The sequence below is a fragment of the Blennius ocellaris genome (genome assembly GCF_963422515.1).
Source record: "Blennius ocellaris genome assembly, chromosome: 1".
NCBI classification, from domain to species: Eukaryota; Metazoa; Chordata; class Actinopteri; order Blenniiformes; family Blenniidae; genus Blennius; species Blennius ocellaris.
In genome coordinates this window covers 15,321,601-15,345,172 of record NC_137650.1, presented here as the reverse complement: position 1 = coordinate 15,345,172, position 23,572 = coordinate 15,321,601, and the positions used below count along the sequence as shown (strand labels likewise).

The window sequence follows — 23,572 nt, the reverse complement described above, 5'->3', positions numbered from 1 at the left end:
AATTTTCTGCTTAGATATTTTTGCTAAATTATTGATAAAGAAATTCTAATGTTTGTTGATCACTTTTACATCAGCAGTGTCTTGTAATTCATCGGTTTTACCACACGATGGCGCGCAAGCTCTGAGAGTCGACGCGCTGCGTTTAAAGTTGTAGTATTTTTCAATATTACAAACGTTTACAAAGGTAAGAAAGCTCAGCAGCAACCAAAACAAAACAAAAACAAAGTTTTCTCCAATATATTTTTTTCAATTTGGTATTTTTTACACAGCTTTGCCTCTTAATTGTAGTACTTCTGTTTTAATATTTGCCTTCTCTGCCATTTTTCAGCGTCTGCAAAATTGCATGTAAATAAGATATTCATCTCATTATCATTCAAGCTTCATGTGACAAACTATACAAGCTGTATAAGTGGCTAGAAAGAATGGCAAACAAAGACAGGTTGGTTAAATAAAGTGTTAAAAAGAAAAAAAAATGAAGAAAAGATGATATACCTATAAAACAATTGCCCCAAAAATGTAAACGTCTAAAGCTATAAGCATAAAAATAGCCAAAAGAGGCTCAATAATGTGAAACAGACAAAAATATCTGAAACTGCCATGAAATGTCAACAGTTCATAATGAAAGTTCTTATATTACATTTTTGGTTACATGCTAAAAAATGTATCCAATAAAATGTTCATAATTAAAGATCTGTATGTATGATCCATGGATTTGGCCAATATATTAAAATGTATCAGGCTATGGTTGTTTATATGGCTCAAATGGCCAAACGGGCTATAATCGCTAAAACATTTCACAATTAAAATTTCATAAATTTACATTAGCTTCAGTTGTAGTGAATATGGTTTAAAAAAAAAAAAGATTGGCTGGTTTAAAGCTTTGCAAAACCATCTAAAACAACTAAAAGGTAAAAAAAAAATGCTGTGATGACTAAAACATTTAATCAATAAAATGTTAAAAGTTCACAAATATGATCTATTAGAAATACATCAGTGTGGTCCACAGTTTTAGAGTAAAAGTTATCAAGTGAAGTTTGTTTGATTGCATCAAACAGCTAAGAAGGCTAACATTAAAGTAGTACAATAGCTATACCTGTAATAAAATCACAACATTTCAAAATTATTATCATTAGATCTAATAAATTCAATATAAACTGCAGTTTTTAGGTGAAATTAGCTCAACATCTACGAAGGTCCTACACTTTTTCTGAGAGTTTAAAATTATTTAGGGGATCTTGAACGCACCAGTTTCTTCAGTCATTACAATAGCAAACCGCGTGGTTGGTGTTTTTTCCTAGGTTTATTGAACCCAACATCGTGGTCCATACGTCTCAGCAAATCACAGCCCATCTACGGAAAGCCGTTTGGGTCAGCTCAGTACCGGAGCATTCGCATTCTGTGCTGTGGACAAGTTGCATTCTTCAGCCGCGGTGATAATGGCGAGACTCGGGCCGCTGACCCAGGAGAAAAGAGGCTGAAAAGAGCGAAGCTTTCTGCCCATGCGGGACTCTGCGGGGCGGCTGGATGAGCAGCAGGGAGCGGCGACACGGCGGCCGGTACGGTGTCTCCAGGTAGCAGTTCAAGGAGACTGCTGCGATGCTACGTAGGCATCTGGAAGAAAAGGGCTTTTCTACCATGAGAGAGTGTGTGTGAGCGACCCGCCGCTGCTTATTTATTTTTAATTTCTTACTTTATTTTTTTATTTTTATTTTCCGGGGGACACAGCGAGGACAGGACGAGGGGAAGTTTTTGGGGGAATGGCAGGTCGAAGTCGAAGAGCATGGTTTAGTGTTCTGCTGGGACTGGTGGTCGGCTTCACGCTGGCTTCCAGACTCATCCTCCCCAAGGCCAGCGAGCTGAAGACGGCCGGCCACAAGCGGAAGGTCAGCCCCGCCGCCTGCGGCTGGAACGCGGGGCTCCGCAGGGAGTACGGCGGGGGGCTGAGCGGTCCGCTCGCCACCGACAAGCCCGAGTCCCGGTCCGACAGCTTCCTCTTCGTCGGTGTCATGACCGCGCAGAAGTACCTGGACAGCCGCGCCGTGGCGGCGCACAGGTACGTGATGAGAGCCCGGGAGGAGCGCTACCCCTGCGGGGAACGATCACTCAGTAACCCCCCCCCCCCCCCTCTCTGCCCTCTATCTGGCGGGGAGACGGAGGGTGTGAAGGGTGCTCTTCCTCCGGGTGGAGAGCCCCCTTCGCCACCTCTGTCCAGCCCCAGGATAATCCCTCCATAATTCAACCAAATGTCTCTTTTACTTCTCACCTTTCCCCCCTCTAATTCAAATTAAAAATATACAGTTAAGCTACAAAATATTCAGATTTTCCTCGTTTAAAAAAAAAAAAAAATAATAATAATAATAATTAAACAGTCCACTTAGACAGTAGACCATCTTCACTTTGTCACACTTTTTTTTTTTTTTTTTTTTACAACTTATTTTAATTTGTTTGAAACTTTATTTAAGCTGGTTAAAAGGAGTAATCCACCAATGGAGTAAATCAGAGGTGTCAAACATAAGGCACGTGGGCCAGAACTGGCCCAGCAAAAAGACTAAGCAAATGTTTAAAAAAAACCAAAATGCTGTTTTGTGTGAGAACTTTACATTAAAATTTTATTGAGATTGTAGTCACTTTTGATACTAATTGCGAAACATTAAAAAAAAAAAAAAAAATTCTACTCCACACCACAAAAAAGAAAAACTTTAAAGTTTAAACTTAAAGATTATTATGACAACATTTTACCAGTCTGATCCACTCGAGATGCTATTTGGCTGTATTTGGCAAATTAATTAAAACGTGTTTGACACTTCTGGACTAAATTAATGTCACTAGATCTGAACAATATCACAACTTCAAAAAATACTAATCGGACAAGTTCTGTTTCCATGCACTGTTTCCATGCAGGTTCATGCTCTGCAAATTCAGGATCTATGATTGATTGCAATTAATCCCCAAAATTGTGTGATCAACCCAAAAAGAAAATGTATTAACTGACTGAAACTGTTTGACAGCGAACTCTGTTCACGAATACCAAAGAGAAAACTCTGCAAAACTCCGACTTTCTACGACACAACCGCAATCTGTAAAGCTTATAGGTTCTGAGTGTAATTGTCTCCATCTGTGAGGAAAGAAAAAAAAAATCGATAAAAAGTCAACAACTGTCCTACTTCTGAAAACTCTGCTGGTGGGAACCGCACATGTGATCAAAAGAGGAAGAAAAAAAACTCAACACGGCCCAGTTGTGTCTGCTTAAATTTGGGTCAAAGATGAGAATGAGCACAGAGACGTCAACATCATACATGTAAGTGTGAAATCGTGGCAAGACACGCACACGTCATGTGTTCCTTTGTCATTCAGCCCTTGATAACCGCAATCATTATGTATTACTGGCAGGCTGCCAAAGCTCAGAACCAACCATGAATTCAAATAGAAGGGATGGATTCTAAAACAGCCAAAGGGCAGATAAGATTATTAAAAATTGAAAACTCTTCAATTTCACAAACTCGTAACGAAATTCTATGCAAACATTGCAACGCTGTTTTCTTCCTTCTGAAAGTTCAACATGTTTTGTGGCCCCAGATTCATTCAAACTGGTAGAACATAGACAAAACCGTCTCGTTTTGGTCGCAATGTTTGCAGACCTCTGTATCCGTCATTCCAGCTGAATAACATGCTTTAAAAAAAAAAAAAAAAAAAGTTCAAGGAACATTTTTTTTTTCCAGAACGAATACAATTTTTGAGATTTTTCCGGACATGTTTGAAACCACAGTGGTAAGCTGTATATATCCTTCAAAACATTCCTGTAAATCCAAACCATTTCTGTAGTTGCCCGGGAATGTCGCAGGAATTCCAGACCCTGTGTGTTACACGGGGCCTGTTATTTTCTTTTTATTGAAGCGCCACACAAACAACAGTTTTACATTTAAAAATTCAAACTGTGCACATGCAGCGGGACTATTGAGTTTGTCGGAGAACGATCACTGTTTAACTCAACACTGAGACGAGGCTGCTTTGTCTCCGGAGTGCAACCTTTTAAAGTCGTGACACCTTTTTATACAACAGGGAGATGGATCATTACACTGCATGACGTGTGTGTGTGTGGTTTGGGGGGGGGGACGGGGACGTATGCAGCAGAGCGGTGTTGTGTTGACACCACAGCGTTGGTATCCGCGCCTGCATCCGTTTGGCGTTTCCTCTTTCCTTTTAATTATCGCAGCTGTCCACACTCTCTTTACCGGCACTTCATATGTTCACGGACCTGCATGTGTTTGTACATTTTTAAAAGCGAAAAACGTCTGCTGCAGACAGGCTCTGCAGACAAACACCCCGTGTGACACAATGGAAAGGACGAGGTGTTAGTTTGGAGATGTGCTTTCTGGGTTAGCATTCAGAGCAAAGGTGCATAAACAAATTCTAAATGGAACTTTCACCCGACTGTGTTTTTAACAGGAAAGAGCCACAACAGAATGGTAAACGCAAAGCCGATTAAACAGAAAATGTGGCTGCCAGTGACCAAAAAAAACATAATCAACATAATGTAAGAGAGCAAGCGAGCACACAAAATCCAGTTGGAATCTCCGGGTTCAGAACTCAAAGCTCTTTTCTGCTCTTTGTCGGACACAGATGTGCACAGTCATCTGTGTGTCGGCCTCCCGGGAGCTTTACAGAGCAGACAGACGTCGCAGTACCAGCAGTCGTCATGAGGGGGCACTGTTGGGATTAAAAAGCCAAGAACATCGCGTTTTTTTCCCTCCGTCTCCATGATAGTTCGGGATTGTTTGTCCGATATGTTCACTGGAAGAAGGAAGGGGGCGAGATGTGACTCCTCTCACAATCACATAAATTAGACACAATCAGTGTTTTGTCCTCCGACGCTTTCAAACCACTATTCTGAGCAGTCGAACGACTTTCAGAGGAATTACACACGTATAATTTAGCACTTTACCTCCCAGCTTTTGCACTTTATCAAACAACAACGCTACTTTTATTTCTTTCTGCTGTGCAGACTGTTGTAGTACAACAATATATCAGAATGAACACATGTTAATGGGGACTTCCAGGGCTGCACCAAAAAACAAAAACTGCATTGATTTTAGTTGCTCATATTTGTTCAGAATAAATAGGTGTTTTAATGTCTTTTTCTTGATAAATAAACCAGAGTTTTGTTGAAAATGGCTCCGCGCCTCCCGTCAGTGCTGCGGGTCGGAGGTGGGCTGCAGTCATGCATGTTCTCGACGCTCCAACACGTCGGATTGCAACGTGCGATTTGTCCTCTGGCTTCCTGACAAGTTCACTGAATTCAAGTTTGTTGACGCAGAAACACATTGAAAACATGAAAAAAAAAAAAAAAAAAATCCACCTTGTGTTCTTTGCTTGCAGGACGTGGGCGCAGACGATACCGGGCCGGGTGGAGTTCTTCTCCAGCGAGGGCTCGGACACGTCCCTCCCCATCCCCATCGTGGCTCTGAAGAACGTGGACGACTCGTACCCCCCGCAGAAGAAGTCCTTCATGATGCTCAAGTACATGCACGACCACTACCTGGACCAGTACGAGTGGTTCATGAGGGCGGACGACGACGTGTACATCAAGAGCGAGAGGCTGGAGAACTTCCTGCGCAGCCTCAACAGCAGCGAGGCCATCTTCCTGGGCCAGACGGGAATGGGGGCCCGCGACGAGCTGGGCAAGCTGGCTCTGGAGCCCGGGGAGAACTTCTGCATGGGGGGGCCGGGGGTCATCATGAGCCGCGAGGTCCTCAGGAGGATGGTTCCGCACATCCGAGAGTGTTTACAGGAGATGTACACCACCCACGAAGACGTGGAGGTGGGCCGCTGCGTCCGGAGGTTCGCCAAAGTCCAGTGCGTCTGGTCCTACGAGGTAAGATCGGGTCCTCGGGACGAAATCTCCCCCTTACCGGCCGCAAACACCAGATCGCGGGGTTTCTCTCACGCTTCCAAAACTCTGGGTCTGTTCCCGTCGATATCTGTGGGAAGTTGTTGACGTGGATTTAACCGGTTAGATTGTGGCGGTCAAAGGTGAAAGTCGGCGTGACCTCCGTCATGCAGCGCGGCTTTAACATCCCACTGGGTTTTTAGCGGCATGACACGGCGAGGTATGATTCAGTCCAAACGCACATTTTTTTTTTTTTTAGACTGCTCCATTTAATACACAGAAAGAACATCTCGGAACTGTCTGTACCAGGCGTTGTTGAACCGTGAGGTGAAGTCACGAGGGAGATGTGGAGCTTCCAGATTGCATGTTGGGCTGCGAACATCGACTTTCGGGGATTTAAAGCTCGGAGACTCGAGAGAGTCAGTGTGAAATGATCTGTGGGAAAAAGTAAGCCGGAATATGACGAAATACCAAATTATTCTTTTATCAATTTTTTTTTCTCCAAAATGAAGCACAATAATCTTTTTTTCTGTCAAAGTTTGTTTAAATTCTTAATCTTGTGTGATGAATGACTCAAAGTTTTGCTACTTAATTTAGACATTTTGACTTCTTTAGTGTTATGAACCAAGTTCCTAAAGCGTTGTTTTTCTTTGTAAACATCCGGAGCTCTAAATTCAAGGCGGTGTGTTGAAAATGCTTTTAGCTTTAGTAATTAACTCCGCCAAGAACGGAATCAAATCAAAAGCATATATTTGTTCGTCTGTTTGCAAGATTATGTCAAAACTACTGCACGGATTTTCCACAAAACTTCCACCACATATAGACGATAGGCCATGATAGATTCCATAAAAAATTTGGAGGTGGTCAAATCTGTGATTCCTCGTGTTGATCGAGCATGACCTTTGTGGAAAAAGGTCATTAAATGCATTCAGCCACACTACAGGGGAGAGTCCTCACTTAAAACTGTATTTCATAACGTACTGTCCTGTATACCGTGTTTAAAAGAGCAGCAAGCACTTGAAATTCAAGTTTTACCTATGAATTAAAAAAAAAAAAGCAGCTGAGATACCTGTTACGACATGACTTGAATTGCGTCGGTTGTCACGGCTGAGTGTGAGAATTGAAAGGCGATCTGCTGTTGTTTTACTTCCGTTGCATTCAACGTGTCCTACGTGTTCCGTCCCTCCTTTTTTAAGGACGCGGCTCCAACCGCCGCTCGCCGCTCGTCTCCCAACACGCACAGAGCCGGCGTATGAGAGCATCCTGCAGAGCGCGAGGCAGGTGCCAAACTACGACCACTCAATGCAGCCTCTCTTCCAAGCAGCTCGGCGCGGAACAAAAGTGTGCTCCGAGCCGTGGAAATAGAAGCTTCCTGGAGGCTGGCGAGTGAATAGAAAGTGGGCTTAAGCTTCGAAGCTTCTCATTTCAAACAGAGAGGCTGCAGGAAGACGCGGTATGTGATAGAAATTAGGATTGGATTCAGAGCAAGTGGGACCGGGGGACCATGAAAACCAATATAAAAGCCGACTTTCCTGCGCTAATGAAAATTGGCAGCGGCAGCCCCCCCCCCCCACGTTGGGACGTGAGCGCGAGCCCCGAGTGTCTCAGTCAGGCTCTTCCCTTAACGTGTCCGGACACGGCTGCGCTTGCAGACCTGTTGCTCATATGACCAGCGTTCACATGAGCCGGCGCCCTTTCAAAACGAATGTCAATTACACAGCAGCGTGGCGGGCTTAATGAAGTGACCAGATGACATAAAAGGGACGATCTTATCGGCGCGTCGCGGAGCCGCTCCGTATGAGCATGTCGGGCTGACTCACAGGAGTGGTTTTGGCGTGTGAAAGTAGATCTGAAGCCGGCATCACAGCGCTGGCAGTTGCGCTTTAAGACCTTTCTTCTCTTAAAATCGGGACTTTTCCCTGCTTGTTCGCGAAGCTCTGAGAGCAGTCTGCGAGTGAGGAGTTGTCCAGAAAGTTACGTTAAATTGTATGTAGGGCGTAGTGACGAGACAGTTCAACAATAGGAAATGCAGACTTCCACCAATCCCGGCCCCTGCTGTGATCGGTCGATGGAGAGTGTGAAGCAGTTGTGTTTACTTTGAGGTAGTGTGCATGTTCTCCCTGAGGTTATCGGGATGTATCCGGAGTACATGGGTTTGTCGGGTAAAATGCAATCGTCCCGTCTGATGGTCATCTGCTCAAAGACGTCTTGGGCAGTGATTAGACGAGGCGCTTCCGTGATATTAGCCGCTGTCGGGCCGCCGCCGAGAATCTGCGCTTGATATTTAATGGCAACGTTGTTGAACCAGATGGTGACGCTGACCATTTTGCCTGGGGTGTGCTACACGTGTTTGTCGGTTGTCACGGTAACCGCGTCCGGCCATAATGACGGGACAGTTGCTGTGGAAGAAATGGCCTCTCAAACACAAGCGCAGCAGCTTGACAGAAAAGAGCTTTATTTATAGAAGCAGAGGGAACGGTTATTTTGGTTCCGTCACCATGGTAAAGTGTCTCTGGGTAAAAAGGGGGCCGAATCCAGCGGGCGTTGACAGAACGGCAGGAAACCCCGTAGGCCGGTGCTGACCCAACGCTCTCAGAAGTTCGAGCCAACAGCTGACGAGTCGTCACACTTTGAGCGTTTCAATCTCTTTAAGATGAGTGGCGGCTAATGAGGCTGAGCGAATTAAAACTCTTCTGCAAACGTCATTTAAACGTTTGGGTCGGGTTCGTTTGAACGCCCAGTGTTTTTTATTTTTTTCTCTTTCTTTTATGAAAGAAAAGCTAGAATGTGCCTAAAAATGTCAAATGATGTAACCCCCCCAAAAAAAAACAAACAAGGAAATGCGTATAATTCTAATTGTGTGTTCAGTTTCCTGTGACAGTTGGATTTATTTCAATAGCTGAATGGGTTTTTGTTTGCGTGTGAGCTCGATGTGCCGATACGAGCACAGCTCACTGCTGCCTCGTATCCGAACCTTCTTTTTTCGTGACGTTGTTCAAGACGACGTCCTCGTTATAGAAACTGTGCTGCCGTTGGACGTTTGAGAGAAACAAAAAGGAAGCTCTCTCTGCTCAAACGCTAATGTACTTTTCTTTGAGTGTCCAAAAATGATCGACGTCTAAATACATTCTAACATATCTTTTTGGCAAGAGCATGTTGACAGACCGTCTTCTGTCTTGCTTAATCTAATTTTGATCATAGAGACAATTTGGGGAGCAAAGAGGCTCAGACATCACATGACCAACTTTAACATTTATTAATCTGACAGTTGTTCTACTGAATATTAGTTATGAGGCATTTGGTGTCATAGACATTTGAGCGACATCAGGAAAGGTTAATAGGTCTATTTGAGGTTTGGATGGAAATACAGTGGTACAGAGCTTAGAGTAGTAACTGCTGATTCTTTATGAATGGCCATCAAGCAGGCCTCAAATCTTCTCACACGTTCTACTCGATTCCCAATAGTCTGGCATCCGGTCTGAGCCGCTCACACCTGCGTGCGTGTCACTTTTAAAGGAGAATCCCAGCTTATCCTACTGCACTCGGTGTCCTCCCTCTCCAGATCCGTACCTCCTAACTGTGGCAGGCAGACTCTGGTCACAGGCCAAGTGTCTTCACACGAAGCTCGGCTCGCCGCCTCGACCGTCCGGATCGGGCTCCGCCATGGTGACGAGACACAGACGCGCTCTCACGATGTGGCAAGAAGTGGCTGTCTGTTTCCGTTTTCTCTGGGGGGTTGCAGGCATGACGCGCCACACGTACCTATTGGGACATCATATAGGCCGTATGACTGCGAATGATTCATGCGTCTCGCACGTTTCCCCTCGAAGGGCGAGACACATCTGGTGTCGTCACTCGGTTTCCGATGTCTCTCTGGCTTACTGGACGGAGGCTTTTCTGGCTTTTGTGCAGCCAATAGATGACTGGCTTGACTCAGACTTTTTTCTTGCTGACTACAGTTTAGCTCTTGGGCCGCACCAGCACAGAGACACATGTTTATTGTTGGAGGCGAGCGATTCAAATTGAAAACTGCTGCATCAACTGCTCAGTGTCAACGTTCGCTCTGGTCCAGCTGCCCCCACAAGCTACAAAAAAAAAAAGGCCGTGTTAGAGAGTACGCTGACCCACAAGTGCTTTTTCCACTGTCAGTTTCTCAACTTTTTTTTTTTTTTAAACTACTAGAAGATCAATGAGGCCTGCTCATTCTAGACTAGTACACAGGAAGTCCTGACCGCCCACACTTGCATGCGCGATGCCTCAACTTGCTCTTATCTCTTCTTGACGGTTGCTTCTCTCCTGCCTTGTCTCACATGTTCTCTCTTTTCTCTCTCTCTCTCTCTCTCCTTCAGCACGGCTCCCAAAGGGCAACTTTTCACTCTTTGCAGACTCTGTAGGTAGTTTTTGACTCTGTAATCCCAGCGCAATGCTTATTATGGTGATTCTATCAAGACGGTTCCACAGCAGACCTTGCATTAGGAGCTGCTGGTGCTGTAGCTCTGTATAATGGGTGTCGGGGCTCTTATTGCTGTCATAGTTTCTGCGAATGGGTGATGTGCATGGGCGGTATAACTGTCATTGTTCTCGATTACAGTGATTGATGAAATGTGGTAAATGTGGTTCGTCAGCATTATTGAAGTTGTTTGTTTTCATTCAATTAAATCTTATTGGATGCTTTGCCTATTCTAAAAAAAGAATGTTCTCAATGGCTCACAGAATTCTATCATGATTAACACTCACCGCCTGTGAGCTACTCTTCTTTTATTCAATGAGATTTAGTGCAAATTGCACATTTTTATTATATTGGTCGTAAATGCCAGACATCTTTATGTCTATTCGTGAGGTTGCAGGCAGTGATTCACTGGAGTGCGTCACACCGTGCTCCTAATATTTTGCTCTTTTGACATGTTGTAAATGGGTGGTGAGAATCTCTAGAGTAGAGACCAAGTTCACAACGACTGCAATCTAACAACCTCAACTGTACGGTTAAAGTGAAACCTCTGGCGAGGTTAAAACTGTGAAGGTGGGATCTATGGCAGTACATTTGGGAATGATTGCATTTTGTATGATTTAGTGAACCAGTATAAGTTTCCCCTAATGATGTTGGTCGTTGCTGCTCGTTTCCTTTTTGTGTGACGTTTGCATGTTCTCTCTGAGCACGTGTGGTGTTCCTATGGACGCTCGGCCTGCCTGCCGTCCTTCTTCTAAAGACTTGCTTGTTGAGTTTATTGGCGCCTGTAAAACTGGCGACACATCCAGGGTGTGTCCCAACCCTAACGTTAGCCTCGATAGCAATTTTAACTTGGGACAAAGCGGGTGCATAAGCTCGCCGGATGGATAATGTGGCATGATGATGATCATTTTAATGAGTGTTGGGAGGCAGGGCCTGGTCGTTGTGCATCTGGGCACAACGTGCCTCTTGTCTGTCCGTCTGTTCCTTCCCGTCGTGCACTCTTCCAGCCCAGCGTGCGGTGAGCCTCGTGTATTTTCAGACATCCTGTGGCTGTGCGCCGGTCCTCTGTCTCTCCTCGGCAGCGCCTTCGCAAGCCGACTAAAAGTAGGCTTTGGAGAGCGAGGCCCGACGAGTAAATAAATGTTTTTTTGCCCGTGACTCAAAAATAAACCAAACCGGGAGGCGGGAGTTCTGATTGAGCATGAATTATAGGCTCTGCAGCATGAAGTGCAGGCTCTGTGCGGCTGCTGCAGCACTCGGCTCGTACGCTGGCATTTTTTGGATGGGGTTGAGTTGAAGAAACAGGAGATTGGATATGGCTTGTAGCAGGCACCAAAGCCAAAAAAGCTTTCATTACCCCTTCATATCTGATTTGGCATTGATGTGTTGCCTCCCTCAGGATGCACATTTCATTGTCGCACCTGTTATTTTCTTGTGATGTAAACTCTCTTTGCTCCTTGGGATGTAGCACACTTCCTCCAATGTTATGTTCTCTACTCACAGTGATTCTGTATCTGCAGTGCTGGACACAGTTTATCAAGCTTCACTCTGAAGTTGTAGACGAGTTGATTAACAATGATGAATAATGATGATAACATAGCTGCAACTCTTTCTGTGCAATGTTTTAAAAAGCATGCAATATGTGGCAATATTGAGTTATTACTTGTATCTTGAGTCCACTGTGTTCTTCAGGGTCTTTGTTACGCGTTCTTGGGCTGTTCTTTGAAAGTGATTGGATGTCTGCAGGTTATATTTCACTCTCAGTAAAACTAAATGCTTGGAGCATTGTGTACAGATATCTGTGGTCATGCTGGTGGTGTTGAAGTGTTGAAGTCAACCAGATGAACAGAGTTAACATTTCTCTCTCTTCATGCACGTTGTGACCTCAACAACGACCATTGAGATGGGGCCAAGCATCAAGAAGTCATCACCTGATGTTCTCGCATATCCAGTCTCCTTTTAGTTGTCATTAAATCAATTCTTAAAATTTATTACGGGGGGAAAAAAATGATGTCAATTCAGGTCGTCCTGAAGGACAAGGACAGGCTGCAACGCATCATCCGCTCAGTTGAGAAGGTCGTTGGCTGCAATCTTCCTTCCCTCCAGGACCTGTACGCCTCTAGGACTGCGAAGCGTGCGGGCAAGATTGTGGCTGACTCCTCCCACCCAGGACCCCTATCCACCACCACGCTTTGCGACGGCCATCTCCTATTGTGAAGCAGTGGATACATTACATTCAGTCTTTAGCCGTTTCGCACTTTTAGCCCAGTTGGAATGAGTGGAATTGGATGAGGCGGAAGATGCCTGCTGCTTTTGTTGAGACAAACAGGTGCCGCCACTTAAGTCTGCTAAGTGTTGCGATGAGGGAACATCGCTGAATGTCCATCCGGTGTCCCCACTGATTCTGATCAAAAGCACATTTTTAAAAGAATCCTTAATGCTTTGGCCCATCAGGGGGTCGACTGAGATCAGGCCCACTGGCAGATGTCTCTGCACAGCGATGTGGTGGGCCACAGCCAGTGTTTTGTCTGCAAATACGGCGTCACCCACAGGACTCTGGCAGACTGAAGCAGGTGGATCTGACTCGGCCAATCCAGGGAGGAGTGTGGCCCTGCACCGCCTGAAGCTTCAGAAGAAAAAAATACCTTCCAAAAGTAATCTGCTGCATTTTGGGAACAAAATTGAAGACTTTATCAGTGTGTTGGATTGATCGATGTTGACACAGTAAAGAGATCTGACACTCACAGCACCAACACAAACTGAGGAAAAACAAACTGAGGAGTGTGTACGGTCACATATGTCAAGCTGAGATTGTCACACTTATGATGAATCTGGTTTGTCTGTTGTGAATTGATACAGAATGTTGATTTTTTTTTTTTGGGAGAGAACTAAGCTTCGTCGAATATTCTCAGCCTGAGTCAAATGTGTGTGTGAAATATTGTACGTAATCTGGATCCCCTTTTCTGACGGAATTTTCTGTTTTTAAGAGTTATTTAAATTAACGGTCTTGAAGCTCCTTTACATCCAAAGTTGTTTTGTTGTTTGTTGGCTTAACCCCAACTAAGAGATTGATCAGTGCGTAGTTGTGTTGCTCATTGTTTGTATAATTCGAATATAATTGCATTGTGGTTTATAATTTCTATCATTCCTTGTTTTTGTTTTTTTTTCTGGTATTTTACTGGTTTACAAAACATTTTAACACATTTACATGACGACAGTGCTCGGATTCACTGAAAATGCAGATTTTTGAAAACGGCTCTTAAGGTGGAGCTAAAAATGCACATACGAATGCCTGCGCACTCTCCGTTGTTAATGTTGATACCATATTGCTCTCTTTGTGCGTGTGTGCGTGGTTTATTACAAAAATAATCAACAGTGCCAATTTGTGGCCTTTTTCAGTGTTTCTGTATCATCGTTTTTCAAAATATCGCAGTGTAAATCCAAAACTTTTACTGGGAAGAAAATGCAAAAAATTATGCGTTTGCACTTGAAAGGTGTAAACTGGACCTCAGTGGTGAGAGGCCACTTCACACCACATGGATTATTCTGTCCGAAAAAGTGAACAGTTTCTTATAGCTGTGTGATTTATTTATTTTTTTTGTCCTCAATCTGATCGCTGAAACAGTTGGCGGATAGGTACAGGAGAAAAAAGATTGTTACGTTCAATCCCGCAGCCAGCGCTGAGAAGCAGCGTCGATTATGACCAGCCATTTAAGTTTCTTTCTTTTTGATCATGTTCCCTTAAATTTAATTTCTTTCTTTATTTGTCGTGCCTGACTTCAGGCGTCCTGGCACCAGGACTGAGGCACTATCGTAGAATCGGTCGTCGACTTTTTGTTTACGCAGCTTGTTTCAAAAAATAAACTTAATGCATTTTGTTCGCAGACCGCTGACCTTCGGGGAGTCTGAAATGTGGCTTGGCACTTCTGGTGGGAGCACGAGGTGGTGGAAAATGAGGATGGCATGCCACATCCGCCGCTGGTGTAAATTAGGAGTTTAACTGCACATTTGCAACAACCTCTGGCAATATTGCCAAGAGGAAACAAAAACCCAATCTTTCAATCCCTTCAACCATCTATATACATTTGGATTACTGGAAGGCTCAGGCCTAAGGCCTGGGGCCTCTGATAGGATTACTGAGTTTTGGTGGTTTCTTATCTGGATGCATTAGTTCAGAAGTCGGACAACTTTTGAAATTCAGGTCGCGTTACTCGACCTGCACAACGTCCAACTTTGACATGCTACCTGTTTCATATTTGTAAGTCTGTCCAGACATAATAAGGGGCTGTGGTTGTAGTTTTGGGCATTGCAGCAGAAATCCGTATCATTAGAGTTTTTCCTGAACGTAGTGCCGAGCCGACAAACCTACATCCAGCTGTCTGAGTGAGCAGTGCTGCCTGGCTTTCCTCCTCCTAACAGCTGCCCCATTGTTCTTTCCCCTGACTTACTGACTCTGTTCCTCCTGGCTATCTGCATTCCCATCTCTCTGCTCTTATCCCATACAGTTTGAGGACTGTTGAGGTCTGAAGGTACCATGCACTTGGACTGAAATAACTCCAGTATTCAGTGACAACATAAAAGGAATTGCCAGAATTATGTTAACAGACCGATGTGGAATGTATCCAGTGATAAATCTGTCAATTAGCTTCAGAGAGACTTTAAAGGAACTTGAGAAGTGTCATTACAGTCCTGGCATGTTCCCGAGAAAGCATGAAATTAATAACTTGTATGAAGATTAATGCTTTTAACATCAGTGGGGCTTCTACTTCCTGCTGTAATGCAGTGGTTTCCTAACCGTTTCCCCACAAAGCAGTAGCTTCTAAGAAAGGCTTCCGACCCCCTATCAGGTCTTTCATTTGCCAAAAGTGTGATGTACGAGTATCATGGACTTTATATTGGAGACCTCTGACATTCATGCTGTAGCATCCTTTGTCAAGTAGAATTCTTGTTGCACATTGTCATTCTTGTGCATGAATTCTTGAGTGTTTTATGCATTTCGGGATTAATGTTGAGCGCTGAACATGATCAGAGGTTGTACTTCTCATCATGTTCAGCTCTCAAAATAATCAGACGATGTACCTGCGGAAATCTAGTTAATTATGAAGGCACTTGTATCGGAGCACAAGCTCCTTCCACAACAGAGCTGGAAGGGAACACACTCTGCAAGTTGAATGCAGCACTCCATTACATCCAGTGTAATTTGGCTTCTGGGCTAACCATTCAACAGAGACGGAAAACAGTTAGTTTTTTACTGAAAAGGTTAAGTCTCAACTGGAAAAGGACCACTATGTAGGAGCTGTATTCTTCGATCTCAGGAAGGCATTTGACACTGTAATCAATCAAATCCTATTGACGAAGTTTACAGATTTAAATTTCTCTAGAAGACATTTCATGGTTTGAATCATACCTGTCTCACAGAACATGACGTGTAACGATTGATTTGGCGTCAAATCCCCCTATCTCTGTTGTCATGCCAGAGTACCTCAGGGCTCTATACTAGGTCCCCTATTGTTTTCATTATATATTATTAACATCCTAAATATTTGTCCCGGTGCTGATGTATGCTGATGACTTGGTGATCATCACTGAAAGAAAGGATGAAGTGACAGTTTTCGCACACCTCTCAAAGATTGAACTGACTCATGCTCAACACAAAAAAAATGTTTGTATGAAGATCACCAAAAAAAAAAAAAAACCCCTGTGAAGAACATTAGAGAAAAATTTGTTTGTGTCACTGCCCTAAAACCTATTGAATAGCTTTATTAAAAAATGTGTTTGACAAAAAGCCATATCATCCCATCATTGTGCAATTTTAAAGAAATATCAACTCATCAGCTTTGAGAATTTTCGATTATTTAATAGTGCACCTTTAAAAAAAAAACAAACAAAAAAAAAAAAACCCAAAACAGTTAAAGACATGGCTGATTAACAACCAAACTTTACATATGTCAGACTAGATTAATACTTCTTTTTAGGAAGAATTATTTTTATCATCATTGTCTTCGTTTAACCACATTGTTTAGTTTATTAATGCTTGTAATCTTGTATGGTTTTATGTGAGACCACGGATGGAAATTAATATTGTGCTAAATCCAGCCTATATACGGTAACCTTATGAAGAGATGGCTGTACATTAATATGTACTGTCCCATTCATATAAATGTAATTAATGAATTGCCTCGTCTAGGAAGGTAAATCACAGCTATTAACTCAAGACCATCAGACAAGCATAAGCCAAGCAAAAACAATAAAAAAAATCTGTCCAAACTTTGAGTTGTGTTGCTGCCATCACCTTCAAATTGAGCTCATATTTTCATTAAATTCTTAAATTTGATCCACTGTCCATGATCTCTTGTGAATGAAATGATTTTGTGGGATTTGCAAATCCTTGCATCTTGTCCCAACATTTTTTGGACTGCAGGCGGTTCAAAGGGAAAAAAAAATACAAAAGTCACGATCAACTCTCTTTCTCAGAGAGAGAGAGAGAGAGAGAGAGAGAGAGAAAAGTAATACGGCTTAAAGCTTGACGATGTGTGACAGTGAGTCCTGCATGTATCTGGTGCACAGTCACTATCCAGTGGGGGTTTGAGTTTTGCTTTGGAGCGAACAGTGAAACATCGAGTAACATTAACCCACGAGGAAATCTGCAATGCCTCTGATGGATTGGAGACGCCGGATGTTGAACACTCTTCTGTCAGTAGTCGAGGTCCCACTTTGATTACAAGCAAACAATACGCCAACGACCAAACGAGACAAGCCACAGAGACGGAATGGCCGTGCAGATGATTCCACCACAACTGGTTTGAGTATAAATGCTCAGTTGTATGCGTTTTGGTCTTTAACAAATGTGCAGCGGGTGGATCGGGTTACTCTACAATTTTCACGACCGTGTTTAAAAGTGTACCGTCACGACTCGCAGGTGGTATTAACTGTATCCTGGCCTGGTTTGAAGTAAAGTAGGTTATCAAGCCACAGCTGGGCGCTGGCCATGATCAGAGCCTCTGCTGTCCTAACTAGACGGTCCCTTATTGCAACTACCAGGATTCCTAGGAGTCAGCTATTTCCTCTCTCTCTCTCTCTCTCTTTCAGTGACGCTCTTGGCTCTGGCTCTGGCACTCACTAATCCTCACCCGTCCTCTTTCAGTAGCCTGTGGAGTCAGATGGTGCTGGGCTGAGGGCATTGTGAGGAGGTTCTGTGTGTTGGTGTAAATGGGGAAATTCCGTCTCACTGACAGCCCAGCTGGGTGATCTGTCTATCCGTTTTTTAAAGGACCCCTTATTTCATTCAACAGCCGAGACTTGTAAAGCCACGATATTCAGTCACGGGATTTGAAGCAGAACAGGATGCTGCACGGGTCAATGGCTAATGAAGCTTAACGTGATCAGCAAATCAAAAGAATGGATTTCGACTAGGTGGGAAAGCGTTTGGGTCAAGAGAAAGGTCAGAAGAAGGAAGTGAGAATAAAGTGAGGGAACTGTAAAGAGGGAAGACAGTTAGGAAAGGGAGTGGAATGAAGGAATAATGAAGGACACATAGAAGTTGGAAGGTTTGTAGGAAGGAAAAGAGTCTGGAAGTTTGCAGAGAGGAAAAAGAGTTGGAAAGAGGAGATGTAGGAAGAAAAAAAAAATAGAAAACTGCATATGTGGGAAAACATTTTTATTGGACTCCGTTTTAGTATTTAGACCAATAAACCATTTTTTGTTGTTGTCGTTATCTTATCGGAGTTAAACTGGTCTGAAATATTCCCGAGTTGATCGCTCTCAGCAGAGTGAAGTTTATCTAATTCAGGTCTGTCTGAAAGTGAAAACGGCAGCCTGCTGAATCTTGGAAGACAGAAATACCAGCAGTCTGCTTTAACTGCTCTGTGGGAGTCGGTAAGCGTACAATTAAAGTGGAGTGGAAGAGGGTGGTGTATAAAAGGAAAACATGGACAGGGCACAGAGGAGGAGCATGGCTCACTCGTCAGCTTTAACTCAGCCTGGGATTTAGCAACCGAACCAGCATGAACAAAAAGTTTTGGATGAACCAGACACAAGGGGCCTCATAAAAACAAAAAAAGATACGCTTTCTATCTATAATCACAAAACCCTCGAGTTTCCAATGGGGCTTGTATGTGAGTACTTCAAGTCAGATGTGGCAGCTGCTGATCATTTCAAAACAAAAGTCTTTTGCAGAAATGCTGTAAAACATGAAATGGTACAGGAACTATTGTTCCTTCGTTCAAACTGCATTTGAAAACTACAAACTTATTTTCCTCCAATCTAACTCTCAAATGTACTTTTTTCCTTCCTCAAAACTTCCGACGGACTCACTTTTTTTTCTTCCCTTGTGATGTCCAATCCCTTTAGCAATGTTGTTTTCATACTCGTCTAATATTGAGCTGTTAATCATGTCATGGTAAGACATCAGAAAATGTTTCTATGCTTGCAACCCTCAACCCAATTTATTTTTTTTATAAAATCCTAATGATTCTACATCGTCATTGCCTGCAAGGATTTCTTTTAATAATTCACACAGCCATCGGTTAGGAGACAAACTTCACCACAGGAATACCAATGAAACGGAGGTCTGTGGCTCCAAACCAAGCTGGAAAACGAACATTACTGATCGTCATCAGGTAGTGGGCCGAACTGTTTGCTCTGTTAATGGGTTCTGATAGATCTGACGCATCTTAAATGGCGTCTGACAGCCTGAGTGTTGAGCTGTGTTATTGGTGTAAATGAGACCCTTTTCATACAGTATATGACGTAACTTTGACCTGTCAGCCGATGAGTTCCACTTTTCATGCAACATGTTTATTATGAGATGACTTTATTCAAGTCAATGTCTCCTCTCTTTTCCATCACTATTGACTGCAATCTTTTTCACCTCCCCCTCCCTCCAGGTCCTTTCTTTCTATTCAAATGTCTGATCCATTCCTCTTTCACTTGCATACAGCAGCCTTCTTCTTCTTCCCCTCCCCCTTCTTCTTGGCTGGCTCTCTGAAGCCTTCTTAATGTCGGCCTTCAACCACTTTCAAACATCTTGGCGTGCTAGCAGACAAGAGTTATGGTGAGGTCAGACATAAAAAGGGTTCCGTAGCATGTTAATAGTAAATGTAAAGCCAAGTATAGAACTGTGGTCACTTTCCACATTTTTTTTTCTGATGGAGAGCCAGACAAAAGAAGAAAGATGCTGTTTTACCAAAATTCGGCATCATGTTCGATATAATTTAATTAACTTGTTGTTGTGATAAGTGCACTTTGCAAAATGTATTAAAGTTGTGATGTCAAACCATTAAGCAGCGCTGTGGCATGATGTTTGCTTTCAAGCCAATCATTTTGACCAAAGGTCCATGAAATCAGGCCCTCATAATGCTCTTGTGTATCGTCTGTTGGTGTCGTGTAACGTGATCAACCAGTTCAGCGGCATCGGCGTGTGGGGACATTTAAGGGGTGATGTTGGAGGACGTTTGCTCACCATGATGTCTTCGAACCAAGGCGATTAAAACCTTCTGGTAAATGTCGAAATCTTGACCCGCAGCCCAGCAGGGGGGCCACTGTCTCTTTGCCATCTGCTGAGTGCACAGTCGACGTCTGACCACAGCCAGGATCTCCCTGCTTTTCTCTTGATGTAAAACAGAGGAAAATAATCTCAGAATGAAGCAGCAGCTACTGATTGTGTCTATTTTTTTTGTTGTTTACATTTCAACTATTACTATTCATAATCAGCAGCTGGCTGTATTTTAGGTTTGAAGTCTTGAAGTGTTTGAAACCACTACTTGAACAACTTTCATCGAAACACATGTTTTTTTTCTTGTCTTGGGATTAGACTTTGGTCTAAATCGCAGGGTTTTGCCCTCCTTACTTTGTTAAATCTCCTTCCATCTCCCATCCTTCAGCCTCTACTGAGAGAGCAACCGCTCGGCCGAGGCTGCGCCAGATGCCTGAGTCCCAGCAGAGATGATGTGGACAGATAAATGTGACGGGACTCAAGAGGGTCTGCGTCAAATCTGCTGAGGCGTGGGAGTGGAAAGAGAGAGACAGGGGTCACAGTGCAGCTCGCTCTGATGTTTGATATCTGTGGGTGATCTTCAAGCAAGACGGTGTGATTCAAACCTCTATTTAAACGTACATATGATGGGATAACATGACCTATGCGTCCTGTAACATTAAAACTCTTCTTTGTTCGATTCATCAGTGACTGCTCTTCATTCTCCGAGGAAAGTTGTCATTTTACTTTATTTGCAGTGCCGGTGATCCTCCTTTGCTAATTAGAACTGCTTTAATGTCGAGACGTGTCTAATTCTCCTGGCTGTGGATGCTCTGCTGAGCGTCTGTGTGCTTTGTTACACAGCTGTTGGCTGGAACTGTGTGTTGATGTGTCATCAACAAAAGCAGATGTCTTTTGCAAAAGCAGATTCTTTCAACAACATCCGCATTGTACATACATGTTGTTTGGCAGCCACTTTTATGCATTTACATGCAGTTGAAATGGGAGAGAAGCCAGATTATTATTATTATTATTTTTTTTTGCATCATTCACACCACCAGCAGTCCGGCAGCAGTGGGAACGCTATTGGAAAGCTGCCACTTTGAATTCCAGCTGGAGGTATCTGGCTAAAGGGAAGTGAAGTTAAACACTCCGGCTCCCCTGCACAAGGAATAGGAACAAGTGAAAACCTCATCAGCACGTGTTCACTGGTCCTCAATGCATGACGTTTGGAAGGTGCTGTGGAAGTCCAACAAAACAAGAGGCTGTGCGATTCTGCCACCTTGGACTGGTGTTCATTATCTTAATGTTTTAATTGAAGTAGGTGTCATTGTTGTGCCATTATTAATATAGTTTCAGCCAAGAAGGTGGTGCTTTTGGTTACCCAGTGGTAATTAATGGGTCCTCCAAGTGTGAATTTCAGAAGTTGCGGACGAACTCAGACCAACCGCACCGGTATGTACTTATGTCGCCTTAAACTAGTGATAGTCATTAACTGACTGCTTGAGCTTCGTATTATTGCCATTATTAAGGAACTTTCTGTGAAGAAAGTGCTGGTTTTGGTTACTCGGTGGTAATCAGGAGCCGTCCGCATGAACTCTCCTGACTCCTTTTCAGTAAATATGTCTGATTTAAATGTTCAGTTCTGTAGGTCACACCTCGCTGTCAGGCCTGATGGCTCGGGGTTCTTTTTTTTTTTTTATTCCGATCATGCTTGCTTGAATTGCACCTCTTTAGTTGAACTGTGCCAAAAAAATGACAAATCTTTTTTTCTTGAATCAGAGAAGGGTATTAGGTCTGATCTCACAAAATGAAAGCTTGGCTTGTGAGATCAAGCGAATTCACCCGACACGGGAGCGAAGTGCTTCTCATACTGCACTGCTTTCTGCTTCAGTTGTCTGTAGAATAGCTGTCAGCACTTGTTTAGCTTATTTTAACTCTGATCTGTTGACGCCGTGCTGATTTAAATGATCATCAGTACAGCGCGTGTTGTGGATAGTTCCCCATCGAGTAAAAAAAAAAAAAAAAAACGTAACTTAAAAAAAGAATGTGACTAAAACACATCAGGTTTTGTCTGAGAGGATAGGCCGTGAGCTTCAGTTACATCTTCGGTGATTGGCTTGTTTGCCATTCGCCTCATGATTCTGCCATGTGCATAATTTAGTGACTCGCAGTATAGTGTTAGTTTGTCTGGCTGGTTTCCAGGTGCGTGCATCCTGCCTGGAATGTCAAATATGTTAGTTGTTCCAGCGCGGGTGTCTCGGGTAGTTGCGATGTGACCGGGCTTAAAAGGCGTCGGTTTTGATCTCTTCATAAATTATATCTCCTCCGCCTGCTTAACATTCTGCAGCTTTCACCTCTGCTTCGGCCCTTTTTGCCCGCCATCACACAGCTTCCCGCCTTTCTGCACATCAGAGCATCACTCGGCATATGACTTGAATTAGATTAATTCATCAAGGTGGGTTTCGATGTCTTATTTAGAATTGAAGTCGCGTTGGCGCGATGGGAGGAGGGAAGCCACCACTGTCGCAGCTTTGCATTAAGGTGTCGGAAGCTAAAGAAACAAAATCAATCAATAAATCAATGTCTTATTCTTTGAGTCCCTCCCTTCATTCTTATCCCAAATACAATGCAGGCTCTCAGCCTGAAGATCTTAATCTGGCCCTGAAGGCGGTGGTGCAGATCAAACACCCAACAGGACAGGAAATTATCTTCAAACACGTGATGCAGAAAACAAACTGATGTGATGCCTCACGGCAGCCTTCAGGGCCATTTCTAGATGGTCCAGCGACGTGAACCTCTGAAAAGTGAAAAGCCAGTCATCGGCTTGTTGTCTGATGTTGTGACTGGAAATAGTAGTAAAATGACATTTTCCTTGTTTTTAAAAAAAAAAAAGAAAAAAGAAAAAAAAGTCTTGATGATTAGAAGTGGTGTGAACTCGCGTGAACTGGCAGGAGGAGGCGGCTCTTCTCTACTTGTCCTCAGAGCACTTCAGTCTGTCCAGCAGAAGAGCGGCTACCCAGCAGATAAAGCAGATTTAAGCTTTGCCGCTGACATTGGGCTACATTGGGAGCAGCGCTATGACCAGTAAGCCATAATCCTGATCAGTCCATGTCAGGATGTATTTATCCGTCTGAATGTCCATCCACCCGTCGCTCATTATCCAGACCGTAGGTGTCCAGGCCTGGTCCCGGAGGACAATTATCCTGGAGGGTTCAATGTGTCTATGCTGGACTGCACCTGAAGCTAATGAGTGCATCCTCATCAGGCTGTGCAGAAAGCCTGCAGCCGACCTGCTGTGCTGAAGCAGGACACGATAATAAACCTGAAGCACGGAACGGGCATTGAAGCCGAGAGCGCACGGTCACTCACACGGCCAAACGCACACAAAGCAGCGGCAGTTGTCAGAAGTTGCATTGCTCGTTCTGGAATATAGTTCCCCGTCATTTCATTTTCCACAATTACAAAATGCAGTGTGTCAAAGATTAATGCTGCCGCAATAGACCCTAATAGGATTGTTTTCTGATGTAGCACTTAATCAGCCAGGTTTTCTTTCCTGGGCTAAATATGTACATCAACAATATTGAAAGACTTTCCATCATTGGAAGAAATTACTACGGAGGACTAAGGGCAGTGTTGGATACAGAGTTAACTGCTTTGTGATTGTAATTAAGTTGTCAACAACAAGATTATGTTGTACAGTACCTCCATGGTAGTGAAGCAACTCAGTGTGACCAGCTAATGGAATCTTTTCCTCACATTT

The 23,572-nt window shown here is 43.6% G+C and overlaps 1 protein-coding gene across 1 annotated transcript in view; it reads left to right on the top strand.

Moving 5' to 3' along the window:
* The first annotated feature begins 1,462 nt into the window (after positions 1-1,462).
* The window catches only part of chsy1 (chondroitin sulfate synthase 1), a 53,186-nt gene continuing 31,076 nt past the window's right edge, over positions 1,463-23,572 (top strand). Inside the window, exons 1-2 of the mRNA XM_080505257.1 lie at positions 1,463-2,053; positions 5,377-5,872. Coding sequence (XP_080361383.1) covers positions 1,758-2,053; positions 5,377-5,872 — 792 coding nt within the window. The 5' untranslated portion in view covers positions 1,463-1,757. The remainder of the gene's footprint in view (positions 2,054-5,376; positions 5,873-23,572) is intronic.